The sequence below is a fragment of the Chiloscyllium plagiosum genome, unplaced genomic scaffold, assembly GCF_037043375.1.
Source record: "Chiloscyllium plagiosum isolate Xiang-an unplaced genomic scaffold, Cpla_swu_hap1 HiC_scaffold_31, whole genome shotgun sequence".
Lineage (NCBI taxonomy): Eukaryota > Metazoa > Chordata > Chondrichthyes > Orectolobiformes > Hemiscylliidae > Chiloscyllium > Chiloscyllium plagiosum.
Window position 1 is genome coordinate 39,737,325 of NW_028270169.1, and position 14,272 is coordinate 39,751,596.

General features: G+C 39.0%; 1 protein-coding gene across 5 annotated transcripts in view; it reads left to right on the forward strand.

Moving 5' to 3' along the window:
• The first annotated feature begins 217 nt into the window (after positions 1-217).
• Positions 218-14,272, forward strand: part of LOC148141898 (phosphatidylinositol-3,5-bisphosphate 3-phosphatase MTMR4-like) — a 100,518-nt gene continuing 86,463 nt past the window's right edge. For all 5 annotated transcript variants that reach the window (XR_015752373.1, XR_015752375.1, XR_015752372.1 and 2 more), the window contains exons 1-4: positions 218-294; positions 3,871-4,037; positions 4,323-4,419; positions 11,951-12,064. Coding sequence is in view for 1 of the 5 variants with exons in the window: in XM_087977457.1 (XP_087833583.1) it covers positions 251-294; positions 3,871-4,037; positions 4,323-4,419; positions 11,951-12,064 (422 nt within the window). In the remaining 4 variants the exon portion in view is untranslated. The remainder of the gene's footprint in view (positions 295-3,870; positions 4,038-4,322; positions 4,420-11,950; positions 12,065-14,272) is intronic.

The window sequence follows — 14,272 nt, forward strand, 5'->3', positions numbered from 1 at the left end:
TCACTTTTCACTGTCATGAGATCCAGTCAACTTAATATATTGCCAGGCTATGCAAATTAGTCCAGCCTGTTTGAGTGAAAGCTGTGTAAATGCAATAATGGTTACTGTAGTATACATTATTACTGTTTAAGACTGCAATTAAAAATAATATTTCTCAGAAGGGTTGGTTATTGGTTTATCTGATAAATGATGTACATGTGTCTTGCTACAGGTACCGATACGGCTTTTTGAAGCTGTTGAGAGTCGTGACATGTTTCAAATTCACATTGTATGCAAAGATTCCAAGGTTGTCAGGTATGTTGTACCGCATTAATTGATATGGAATACAAACAACAGTGCCAGAGCATTGAAAGTGATCATCAACTATCGTCTCCAGCGCATTAGACCTTTACAAGGCACTTTACTGGTAGAATTCTTGACACAAAGATACATAATGTATCCTCTCTGTAACCATGCCTATACAAATTCAAGCCCCCAGCAATACAGTCCTGAGCATGCTCAATGAAACCAGTACTGGTGTATACTAATGGTTTTCAGTCAGATATATCACTTGGCTGGGATGCTGTTGTGGTGTAAACATGGTACAGCAGATAGAAATGGGATTGCGGAGAAGAGGTGTGTAATTCATGTATACTTGAATGTTTTGATGTATGTAGACATACCAGGAGAATACGCTTGGGTAAGGACTGTGCTCAGCTCATGCCTAAAAGCTCTCATTCGTTGATTTGGATTTCATGTAGATTGCTTATCCAAAAACAGTTCTTCAAAGCAGAAAGCTTTGTTATGTTGGGTAAATGCCTACATTTTTAGAGCTTTCCTATTTGATATTATTATAGGTAACCGACAATGAGATGCATATTGATTAAGCAAAAGAAATAGTGTGCCCCAGCCTGGTTTCTTTCAGTGCTGTAAGAATTTTTTTTTTCTTTACTGGGAAGAGATATCTTTTACTTTATGAAGTAGAAGATCAGGCATTCATGACTCTGTCGCTTTAAATCTCTTTCTCGATTGAATTGTTCTGGAGATTCTATTTATCATATGCTTATCTTTAAATTAAAGTGTGCACCGATTAATCAACAACATTTAACATGCCTTACCAGTTCAGCCCGGCATTTCATGCTTTTTAAGTAACTTTGAGGCAAATAATAGTGTATGAACATTGTGTAAAAAAAAACCCAGCATTTTTCCTGAATTAGATTTTCACTATTCCTTGCTTTCTGTTGTGCTCTTGGCTTAATTCCCAAAACGATGACAGTAACTGGAGTTTAATTTGAATTCAGATACATTTTACATCCTGAGCACTGAACAGGAGGCCTGAAGTTTTCCTGCCTGGCAGTAACCAGCAAGAGAGAGAGAGAGCACAGATGCAGGCAATAAATCTTTGAAACTCTCATTATTTAAATAAACACAATCATATTCACTATATCACAATTATTTGGGTTTCTGTTAATCAGGTGATGCTATTCTTGGATTTCAGAATCCTGATCGTGCCAGTGCAGGAGACCATTTGGCCTGTTAGTTCTGTACCAGCTCTCCAAAACATCATCTCACCTAATGCCATTCTCCTGTCATGTCTCCATAATCCTGAATACCTTGAATCAATTTGCCTTCACAATACACTCAGGCAGTGTATTCCACACCTGAACCACTTTTGTTATTTGTTTCTTGTACTAATTACTTTAAATCTGTGTAGTGTCTCATTCTCAACCCTTTTACAAGTGGTGCTGAACTTTCTTGATAAGTTGTGCTTTGGATCCCCGATATTTTAAAATATAAAAAGAATGAGATAGTAAAACGGGGACCAAAGTCAGTCTTGCATCCTTCAGTCTTAGCTCTCCATTGTCAGTTTCACTCAGCAGTGAGAAGTTTGCTGTCTTCCTTTCCTCAAATATATTTATATAGCAACAAATGCATTAGCTCCGTGGACAAAATATTGTAATATTTGTGTGGTCTGTGAAAGCTCTGTTGCCTTGTTGTGACATTCCAGAGGCTGCTTTAATGCCTGGGTGATGGATGATTTTGAAACCATTCAGGTCTTTACATACTATTGTAGTCCTTGAATCCAGAACGTCGTCTTTTGTCTTTTGACTTTGCTTATTGACATTGTGTAGGAAGTGGAAAGCTTTGATTCCAAGGGTTTCCTTGGAGCATGGTTGAACAACTTGGGAAATATATTTAACGCGCATCTTTAACCTTGCAGTAAACTGCGTTCAGTTTTTATGCTGTTAAAAAGAACTGATCCAACAATTTTAAATAAAAACATAAGCAACACAGTAAAGTTGAAATTTTGTGCATAAAAATTAGTGTTAGGTAACTTAATTGACTTTGAATTAAGGAGGCACAATCCTATTTGACTCAGAGATGTGCTTTTGACACCATCTCCTCTTTTTCGTAGCATTATCCATTTCTATGCTTACCATACCTCAATATTGTAATATTACACTCCTCTTATAGGAACATAAGTAGACCATTCAGTCCATTGCACCTGCTCTTCCATTCAATTAGACCATGATTGATCATTTACCTCAGTGCCACCTTTTTGCACTTCCCCCAAATCACTAAATGTAATTTATGACCAGAAATTGATCACTTTCTGACTGGATCATGCTCAATGATTGAGTTTCCTTAGCACTCTAGAGTGGAGAATTTCACAGATTCACTGCTCTCTGAGAGAAGAAATTCCACCTCCTTTCTGTCTTCAAAGTTCTACCTCTTATTCTGACACTCCTCTGTCCAGCTTTCTATCTATTCACCATTCATTCAAACTGCCTGTACCGATACCGGTCTCATACCAAATTCCATTGCACATCCTCCTTGTTTTGCTGGCATTTTTCTGATTCCTCTTTCTGCAACTGTCTTCTGAGTTGTATTCCTGCAATCCTAGCATTTTGTTTATCCTTTGTTCTTCCACCACATTGGTGGTTGTAGCTTGACCTAAGAAGACTGTATGCTCTGGCATTGTTTTCTTAACATCTGTACCTTTTCCTTTTTCCTTTCCTTTTTCCTTTCCTTTTTCCTTTCCTTTTTCCTTTCCTTTTTCCTTTCCTTTTTCCTTTCCTTTTTCCTTTCCTTTCCTTTTTCCTTTCCTTTTTCCTTTCCTTTTTCCTTTCCTTACATTCATTCCCATTCATTTACCTAGCTTTTGATCACCTTCTAAAACCTCCATCCTTGACTGATAATTTATTCAACTGTAGTGATGGACTTTAGATCAGATGAGCTCGCTTGGCTGGCTGTCATCAGAATGGTTCCTTTGTTTGCATGGTACCTTTTCTGCTCACCTGTCTTGTGCGAATTAACGATATGGATTGATTCCTTTTAGGCTCTTGTGCCACAGTAGCCATCAACCCATACCAGCCAGCAGACCCAGGTTGTTACAGTCATGTAAGGCTGAGTTTATAGCTCATGCAGAGGGACACGTACTGTTCTTAAGGGTCATAGCAATCTTGCCTTTGAGACTCAAGAACTTATCATACTTTTGCACTATTCATTATGATGTGTTTCATCTTGTACAATTCTATAAGGTATACTGGTGTGCAGTAGAATGTACCCGATAAAACCAATATTTAGTACTACTAAATGGGTGGAAAATGGGTTGATGGGTTGCAAGCTGACTTTCAGCATAACACCCTTACATTTATAGACAATAAGTTCTAAAAGTGGTGCTTATATTTTGTATTCAATTAATTTAAGACTGAATGTTAATGTCTCATTAAAGTTATGTTTTGGTTTGTTTTTCAAAGTTAATCCTGAATATTTGAGTGTCTAACATAGAGGTTTGAATAACAATATTTACGCACTTGGCTATTTGTATGCATTTGTGAATTTTGTCTTTGGCTGTGCTGTATTTGCTGAAGTCTTTCTGTTCCACAGGTGTCATTTTTCTACATTTAAGCAATGTCAAGAATGGCTAAAGAGATTAAATAAAGTGATTGCCCAACCAACAAGACTGGAGGATTTGTTTGCCTTTGCATATCATGCTTGGTGTCTGGGAATCTGTGCTGATGAGGAAGATCAGCATGTGCATCTCTGTCGTCCTGGTGAGTGGAGAGCTAATAGTAATCACTTGACTGTGTAAGTCTGTTCCATAGATTGGTGAACAGTTTTTGAGTTTGGCAATTCTTGATTTGCCATCTGAGAATCATTCTTCTGTCTCTGGTAGCACCTTTATCAAATTGGGTGGGTTGTGTGATTTCACACCTACTACTGTCCTAGATAATTAAGAAAATCAGGAACAAAAAGAAAATGTTGAAATAAAGCTTTAATATTAGGTAGCTGTTTTGTTTTATAATTAAACCTGACTGTTAGTTCTTGTATTTCTTTAGGCGATCATGTTTGTCACCGCTTCGAAATGGAAGTAGAAAGAATGCGTTTTGATCTACAAAATGTCTGGAGAGTCAGTGAGGTGAACAGCAATTACAAGTGAGTTAATTCTAATAGGTAAAGATCGAGAAATGAAGTTGAATACTTGGGCTGCTACATGACATGGCTGATACACTCTGATTAACATGTGACAGACCTGAACAGTTGAGGCCAGGATTTTTTTAAATTTACCTGCTCAGGGATGTTATGGCACCTCTGAAGCACATGGTACTTGAACATGGGTTTTCTGGTCCAGAGGTAGGAACACTACCACTGCTCCATTGTAAAAGATGGCTTATAACAAAATGAAGATTTTGAGGAAACAAAAAACAGCCCCAGAGGCCAGGATATAGGCTGGGTCAGCAGAGATAACAGAGCAAATACAGGTGCATTACATCAATTCCCTTTTTGTTGCATGCTGAGGTCCCTGGTGTGCTTCCCCTTATTAACACACCCAATGAGCTATCTACCTCGCCTTCCACATCATCCTGAAAAATCTCTGCACAAGCACAATAATAAGATGCATTTCATTCATGACCTTTGTATTGAAGGTCATTTGGAGCTTCACTGAACCCTGGCTGAGTGACTCTGACCCGTTTTTCATGATTAGCCTTATACACTACCATATTCATGAGCTTGTCACTCTGACAGCATGCATGGTCTCCAAACCGTTCTCACTTAATTGTTTGCTTTTCCATTTCCTTCAATTCTCACCCTTTTACCTGACCCCAAAATGATTTTAACCTATTCCTGCTAGGTATTCTAATTCTGTTTAGAATAGCAACTTGTTCTCTGTTACCTTAACCTTGACTATCTAACGTAAATCTCTGTCCTGACCTTTTTTTTTAACTTGCCTTGCTTTAGTCGCATTTTATATGTAAAAATGTTGAGTTCAAAGCCAACTCCAGAATGTCTAGCACAGAAGTCAAGGTTAATATTTCAGCCTGGTCCTGAGGAACCATTGCATTGTCTAAATGATCTCACTGACTGGGAGAGCAGGCTTAAAGGAATACTATTCTTGTCTTTTTAATGAGAAATTAAACCAATACCCTGGCTGGGTTCTCAGGTTGATGTAGAGAATCCAGTGCCACTTCTCCCACATGGCACTTATCCCTGTATTCAGGTCAATATTTATGCTGAGTTGTGAATCAAAACTGAATGTTAGATTGAGGAGCCATTCTCATTAGGTGTGAGAACAATGGCATTTACATTGCAAGGGGAGCTGAGACTGCTGCTGTGCTTAAACTCTTAGCTATTTTTGCATCTTGGGTGTATTAGTGAAAGCTGGTGGTTGATCTCTGTTAATTAAAGGCCGCATTCGCTGACATCATCACGATATGCACTACTTTAAATTGCACAGGCATCTACAAACAGTTCTGGGTATGGGAGAAAGGGAGAGATCAGGACCTAGGAAAGGATGGGAAGAGGGAAGTGGAGATTCGAGACCCAGGAAGAAGGTTTGGGGCCGAGGCAAGCATGAGAGACCTGTAAAGAGGGTGGGGGGAGAGAGAGAGTTGAAGGTGTCAACAAACGCTGCCTTGATTAAACTAATTTATGTAAGATGAGCCAATTTTGAGATGACTGGTATACACATTGTTTTGTTTAAAGCCACATTATAGTGACTATTTTTGACCGTCTTCATGTGAAATTAAGTTAATTTGATCATAGGCCATAATGTAAAGTAATTCCAAAATTCCCCAATAAACAGTTATAAAATTCTCCAATAATGCATTCAATTTGACTCCCAACCTTTAAACCATGATTCAATTCCTTGAAAACTCAAGTCTGAACACTTCTTGTGCATCTCTTGTCTAGTGTATATTCCTTTTTTCTCACTTACTGTCTTTGTTCTTAAAAAGATTCTTACGGGTTCTTGAAGGCTTACTTTAAAATACCAACCTTTTCTTGTCCACCACCACCACCTGAATAAATCTTATTTATAATTTACCTAGCTTCCATCTTTATCACCTCATCCCTGCTGAACTTTTCCTCTATGCATCTTGTACGTGTTACCTATACAGGGTTTATCTTTCCTCCATTGAAATCCTGCAAGTCTATCCATTCTTAAAGTAATGCATAAGACCTACATTTGCTTGTACCTTATCCAAATTAGGTTGGCACTATATAATTTTCATACTTTTGGATGCATGATTTTTAAGTGCATGTTTGAAATTGGTCTTTGAACGCATGGCATTCACAAAATCTCTCTGAAGGACAGCAAGACCACTTTACCACGTTACTAAATATTCATTTGGTGAACACATTCGTGTTATCTGCTTTTTACAATTGGGATTTCCCTAAATACAGTCATGAGAGAATTGTAAAGAATGCTCTGCATGTGTTTCTTAATTTGACAAACAAGTCTTTAAAGAAGTTCTCTGCTTTACAAAGTCAGAGCATAGCACACTCTCACAAGAGAAGATTCTGCAACAGCATGCACATTTCAATGTGCCCTTGTGCACTGGTGGTATTACATGTACATATTCCTGAAATACCAGCCAAGCCAATGCAGTTGCCATAGGTCACTGAACTTGTGTTTCGAAGCTGAAAAAGACAGAAGGCCTCATAAGATTAGCAACAATGTTACTCATTGGCCAGTAAATCCCAAAACTTGGATCAAGTGACAACATTTAGATAGCTTTGCAGTAATTCCTTCTGATTGCCATTTCACACACAGCAACAATTGCCAATGCTTTAATCTGGACAAATGGAAATATATTCAAGGATAGATCCAATTTATAAAGTTTTACATTAAGTAGCATTAAAGAAGGCAAAAATACATCAGGAAAGATGAAATGAACACAGTAGCTGAAGCAAGGATCAGTGTTCCTGTGAAGGGGTACAGTGGATTTTGGGGTGCATGGCTGATCTACATCTGTAAAAGTAGAATTATGTGTGCCTTCTGTATGGCTGTAAAAGTATGCCTATTTCATAAATACTCTACAGATGTGAAAGTGGATACTGTAGCACCTTCAGAAGTAGTCATGTCAAAGAAATGTTAATCTAACTTACCTAATTTTGTATTGATTGTAACTTAATTTGTGACTAAATATTATAGCGCTGTCAAATGCATACAGTGACTTCTCATTTCCCTGGATGAATAATATTCATATGCCATACCCTGATACTTTATCACAGTAATCTTGGAAAGTGGTCTGATCTGTCCTGTTTTCCTATAGCAATTCAATATCTGTGCAATGATTTTCTCTTTTCCCTGCCCTGAAATCTCTGGCTTTGCAGCTTTTTTTAAACAGTGAACTACCCTTTGTATAGTATCTGTATTGTGTGCCCTTGTTCTGACTACAATATTTCTGATTGTCCTGATCTTGTCTATAATTGTATTTTTACAACGCTTTGGCATTTGAGTTGTGTGGTGTCTATGAACAGTGGTCCTGTTCTTTTCTGACGATCACTGCTTGAAAACATGCAGTAAAATCTATTTCTTACTCCTAATTTGTTGTAATTGGAAGACTAGAAAGATTAGATGGTACCATGCCCATCTTGTCAGGCATCATACAGATGTGGCTAGGTGCTGCTGAAATCAACACAAATTGCCCACACTTGTGTTAATTTGATAGCATTGTTGCACCTTATAGTCTATAATAAGCAACAGCAGGGAGTAACTAGGAAGTGGATCAGGGCAAATAAATTGGAGCATGAGAGAAAGCTAGCTAGAAATGTTTTTTAAGAAAATTCAGAGTTTTAATATGTACGTAAAAGGAAAAAGAGTAAGTAAATTAAGTGTTAGTCCTTAAGTTAAGAATAAGGAGTTAATAGAAGGAAGATAAATAGCAGATGCAATGAATCAATACTTTGCTTCTATTTTAACAATAGAGAATATAAAAACATTTCCCATTCCTGTAAATAACGAGGTTGAAGAAAGAGATGAACTTGCATGAATTTATAACACGAGGGAAACTAGCTGGTAAATGTTACAAGGCTTGAGACTTCATTGTGTCTTATAAGAGTTGACCAATAAGGTAGCAGGTACGCTGTTAATTTTCCCAACTTTGTTCTGGAAAGATTCAATTAAAAGAGACTGCTGAGCAAACAGCAAATATAATCTGTTTATTCAAGAAGGTGGAAGCATAGAAGATAGGAGTAGGAGATAGCCATTCGGCCTTTCGAGCCTGCTCCACCATTCATCCCAGACATAGCTGATCGCTCAACTGAATAGCCTAATTCTGCCTTCCACTCATAACGTTTTGATCCCATTTACTCCGAGTGCTATCTAGCCACTCTGGAATTCATTCAATGTTTGGCATCAACTAATTCCTGTGGTAATGAATTCCACAGGCTCACCGCTGTTCGGGTGAAGAAATGTCTCCTCATCTCCATCCTAAATGGTCCACCCTGAATCCTCAGACTATGACCCCTGGTTCTGGGCACATGTCATTGGGAACATCCACCCTGCATCTACACTGGCTGCTCCTGTTAGAATTTTATAAGTCTCTGAGATCACTGCCCTCATCTATCTGAACTCGAATGAAAACAATCCTAACCTAGTCTTCCTATGTCAATTGGCCATCCCTGGAATCAGCCTGGTAAACCTTTGTTGTCCTCTCTTGGGAGCATGAGCATCCTTCCTCAGAAAAGGAGATCAAGACTGCACGCAATATTCTAGATGTGGCGTCACCAAGGCCCTGTCGAACTGCAACAATGCATCCCTGCTCCTGCACTCGAACCTCTCACAATGAAGATCCACATACCATTTGCCTTCTTTACCACTGGCTGCACCTGCATGCTGACCTTCAGCGACTGGTGCACAAGGACACCTGAGTCTCGCTGCACTCTCCCCTCTCCCAAGTTGCAGCCATTCAGGTAGTAATCTGTCTTGTTTTTGCTTCCAAAGTGAGTAACCTCAGTTATCCAGATTATACTGCAACTTCCATTGATTTGCCCAATTACCTAACCTGTTCAAATCGTGCTGAAGGATCCCTGCATCGTTATCATAGTTCAGCCTCCCATCCAACTGGGTAATCCGATGCAAACTTTGAGATGTTACATTTTGTTCCCTCACCCAACTCATTAATATATATTGTAAATAGTTGGCATCTCTGCACTGATGCCTGTGGCACCCCACTAGTTACTGCCGACCCATTTGAAAAAGACCCATTAATTCCTACTCTTTGTATCCTCTCTGCCATCAAGTTTTCTATCCATCTCAATACACAAACCCCCCAAATCTCATATGCTTTAATCTTGCACAATAATCTCTTATGCAGGACTGTGTCAAACGCTTTCCTAAAGTCCAAATATACCAAGTCGACTGGCTCCCCTGACCTCCCAACTCTTGTACTTAATGCTCTGACGAATAAAGGAAATATCTTTACTCTCCTATCTACCCACGACTCCACTTTCAAGGAACTATGAACCTGCACTCAAAGGTCTCTTTGTTCAGCAACACTCCCAGGACCTTACTATTAAGTGTGTAAGTCCTGCCCTGATTTGCCTTTCCAAAATGCTTTCCAAAATTTCTTTTTCTTTTGTGATGCAAGTTCTCTGAATTGAGAAATTAGAAAGGTTGTGCGGCAGTAGATGGTGATGTATTGGAATATTGTATTCCTGTAATTAAATAGAGAGCAAAGCAGAAAATCTCAGGGTGAAACATGACAATGAAGGGCCAGACCAACACATCGGTAATTTTCATTTCCCAAGAGCTAGTTTCATCATTGCTAACTTTACATCAGCCCTTAAATAGAAATGCCTTTACTGCATGTATTCTGCTCTGCTCTATCCAGAAATATTACTTGCCACTTGTCCAGACGGCAGGGCTAATTGCCCAGGGTCTTGTTGCATACGGACATGGATTGCTTCAGTATCTGAGAAGTCATGAATGGTGCTAATGTTGTACAATTATCAGTGAAGGATCGCACTGACCTTTTGACAGAAGGAAGATCATTAATGTAGCAGCTGAAGATGATTGCATCTTGGATGTTACCCTAAGGAACTCTTGCAAAGATGTTCCACTGCTAAGATGACTGACCTCATAATAACCATCATCTTTGTGTCGGTATGATTCCAACCAGTGGAGAGTTTTCCTGATGCCTATTGCTGTAGTTTTGTTAAGGTTCCTTGAAATCTCACTAGGCCAAATGTTGCTGTAATGTCAAGGGCAATTGCCCTTACCTCACATCTGGAGTTCAGCTCTTTTGTCCATGTTTGGACCAAGCATATATTGAGGTCAGGAGCCCTGTGGCTCTGGTAGAAACCAAATTGGACCTCAGTGAGTGGATTACTCATTTGCAAGCAGTGTTCATCAAGAGACAGTTGATAGGACTGTTTTGACTGGATAAATTTGTCCCTCTTTTTGTGCATAGGACATATCTAGGCAGGTTTTCACTTTTTTCACATTGTTGAGTAGATGCCAATTTAGTTGCTGTACTCTTGGCTAGGGGTATGGCTAATTCTGGAGTGCAAGACCTCCATATATTGTCAAACTTGGCCTTTGCAGTATCCAGTGGCTTCAGCTGTTTCTCAATGTGGACTGAGTTAGATAGGTTGAAGACTGGCACTTGTGATATTGCAGTCCTTAGGAGGATGGTAGAACAGGTCAGCCACTCAGCACTTCTGGCTTAGGATGGATGAAATGTGTCAGCCATATTTTGCATTGATGTGCTGGGCTCCTTTATCAATGAGGATTCTTGTGAAGCCTCCACCACCTGTTGGTTGTTTAGTGGCTCCCCAGCATTTGCAACCGGACGTATCAGAACTGCGGAGCTTAGATCTGATCTCTTCTTTGTGGGATTCAGTGGGACTTCAGCTTTCAAAATTAGAAAAAGAGGGGGGCAGTGGCTGTTTCTCCCTGTGGCACATTCTCTCTGTCTGTGTTCAACACCATTTACAGTGCAAACTGAATGACATGACCTTTCTCTGAAAATATTGTAGACTTAATAAGTCCAGTTAAGTAGCTTATGTTAGAGTCATAGAGCTCTACAGCATGGAATCAAATGCTTCAGTCCAACTCATTCATGTCAACTAGATATCCTAAATTCATCTAGTCCCATTTGCCAGCATTTGGCCCATATCCCTTTAGCTCATCCTATTCATATACCCAACCTCTAAAACCTCAGTCGATATGATAGGTATACTGGGAGCCACTGCTTCTATTGCACACTCTTTACACGTTGGACCCAGGTCTGGATTGTGGGGACTGATAAGTTTGTGCAGTGTTACCTGGAACCATTTCACGCTGGAATTCTAGTGTATATGTATACTGTAAGTAATGTTTGTGTGGTCTCATGAAAACATGGAAGATTAGAACTAATATCTATAAAGATGACATTTATGCAGGGGAACTGAAGTCCCAAAGTTCGTACGGTGTAGTGTACATATGGAATGCTAAAAATATAATGTGGGGAACATTACGTAAACATTTACTCTGGAATTATGGTGGATGTAATGCATAGACACAGTGCTCACTGTTTCATTTGCAATGTTGTGGACCAAACTGCAGTGTGGTTTAACAAGTGTTGGAACTCAATTATAAATTTGTTTTGTGTCTTCAGATTGATCATTTATTGTCTATATTTCAAGCATAAGGCCGTGTTGAAACAAACCCACCTAATTCCTTGTTGTATTCAATTTGCAGGTTGTGTGCTAGTTATCCCCAAAAACTGTTAGTTCCAGTGTGGATCACGGATAAAGAATTGGAAAGTGTAGGGACCTTCAGATCTTGGAAAAGGATTCCTGTAGTCGTTTACAGGTGAACTTCTTAAATGTTAATTATGACTTCTTTCTTAGCTGTAAAGAACTCCGTTTGAATGCATTTATATTCCAAAATGACCGAATTAGTTGGATTTATCAGTTTCCTACATCATGTTGTTAATGAGTTCCATTTGTTGACAGTCTCCAAAAGATAATTAAATAACAAAACTGACAACTGCCTTCCTTATGGACCTTACAAGTCACTAATAAAATTTAAGAGTTTGTTTAGAAGTTGATGGTTCTAGAATACATTTAAGCCAACTGTTTAATCTATCTATATGAAGAGTAATGAGCTCTCCAAGTATTGTGATAACATTTCTCCCTCAGTATCTTTTTTTAAGAAAAGACTGCATGCAGTCCCCAATGTACAAATGTCTGAGTTATGAATACTATTACAACAAACTACGATTTAACCAGCACTTTATGAAGTGGCACTCTTGATAAACTGGCAGATATTATATACCTCAAATACTGCAAAGTTTACAGTATTATTCTGTCCTATTATCATAGTTTTTAAATTTATTTGCCTTACTTGTTAAATCAAAATATGAACAGTTGATTTAATTTTGAGTCAGTTTCTCAAGTAAGTCAAGAACAGCCTGTAATATTAGCCCAGACCTGTTGGGGCAGGCAGAGTCAAGAGATGATGCTTATAAAGAATGACAGCTGAAAGAGGCAGCACCTCGAAAGCTAGTGCTTCCAAATAGACCTGTTGGATTTTAACCTGGTGGTATATGTTTTTTAACTTTGTCCACCCCAGTGTAGCACTGGCACCTGCAACACATGCCTCATTGTGGTCTGTTTCCTCCTGGAATGAAACACAACAGGTATTAAGGGCTATGAAAGTGTAGAAGTACAAGTGTAGAACTGTTCTGAATGAGTGAGTAGGCAGTGCAAAAAGCATGCAGAGCAAATGGTTGGGTTGATGAGAGCGAGTGGGGGTCATGCTACAGGCAATAGTGAAAATATGCCTTGATGTAGCTGGGTTCAGTAGCAGAAATAGAATGAGCTATTGGACAGAAGATGGTGGCATCTGCACAGGAGGAGTGAAGAAGGACATTGATATTTTTGCAGTGCTCTTCATTCCTTTAGATAGCTGAGACTGTTTTAACTCTGATATTTGGATCAGGCTGACTCAGTTTTGTGCTGATGCTTCTACTGCTAGTTCTGGGGAAGAGCAAGTTCCAATTTGGCACCACCCCATCTAGGACCTCCATGACCCTGCTCACAAAGCAGGACCATAATTTCCCCCTTTATGCAATGTCCTAGACAAATGTCAGAAACAATGTAAGACCACTCTAGACCAACAGTGTTTGTCTGAGTGTGCAACAAGCTTTGAAAGATGATGGTGGGCGCAAGAGGTGTGGTAAATCCTGATATGGTAAATCCTGGTATGGTCTTATAAATTCTTGATGTCACAAGGAATTAAAGGCTACGGGGAGAATGCGGGTAAGTGGAGTTGAAATGCCCATCAGCCATGATTGAATGGCGGAGTGGACTCGATGGGCCGAATGTCCTTACTTCCACTCCTATGTCTTATGGTCTTATATCTTCTGAAAGGCAAGTTGTTCTTGGAACTCCTCACAGGAAGTTGAGGTGGGAATAGACCGTGAAAGATGTCATAGCGTCATGGTTAGAAATTAAGGAAGTGACTTTTGCAAAATAGGATGAGAGAAGTCAGTAGGCCTCACTATGACAAATTCTCAAAGAAACCCTGCAATTTGACACTTGTTCAAACAAGTGTAAGATTCAGTCCTATGTTTGTTTCTGCCTGCCAAGATAAATTCCTGGAAAGGAGTCTATTTTACCGCTCTTGCTGAATTACAACCTTTCTATAATGGTTCAAATACCAAGGTCCATAAACTAAATTAATAACTTGTAAATAAAAATGTTCACATTTTAATCTAATGGCTAACAAGTTGTGAAATAAATCATGAGAAAGGCACATAGTTAAAAACACCTTTTGCAACAACCTGACGTAGACCTTGTAGAATCCTTTTTAGCTGCTTGTAAAATGCCCAAAGTTTGTTTAAACACATCAGTATTGGAAATGAACTTCAATAACGTGCTATGATGCTTAGTGTTCAGTTTTATCTCTCTTATGTTTGAGAAAAGATGATAAAACCTATTGTTTTTAAATATATTCTAAGAGCAGGACCCAGAAAGCATAGAAAATACTGAACATGTACAATAACCCAGTGCACAC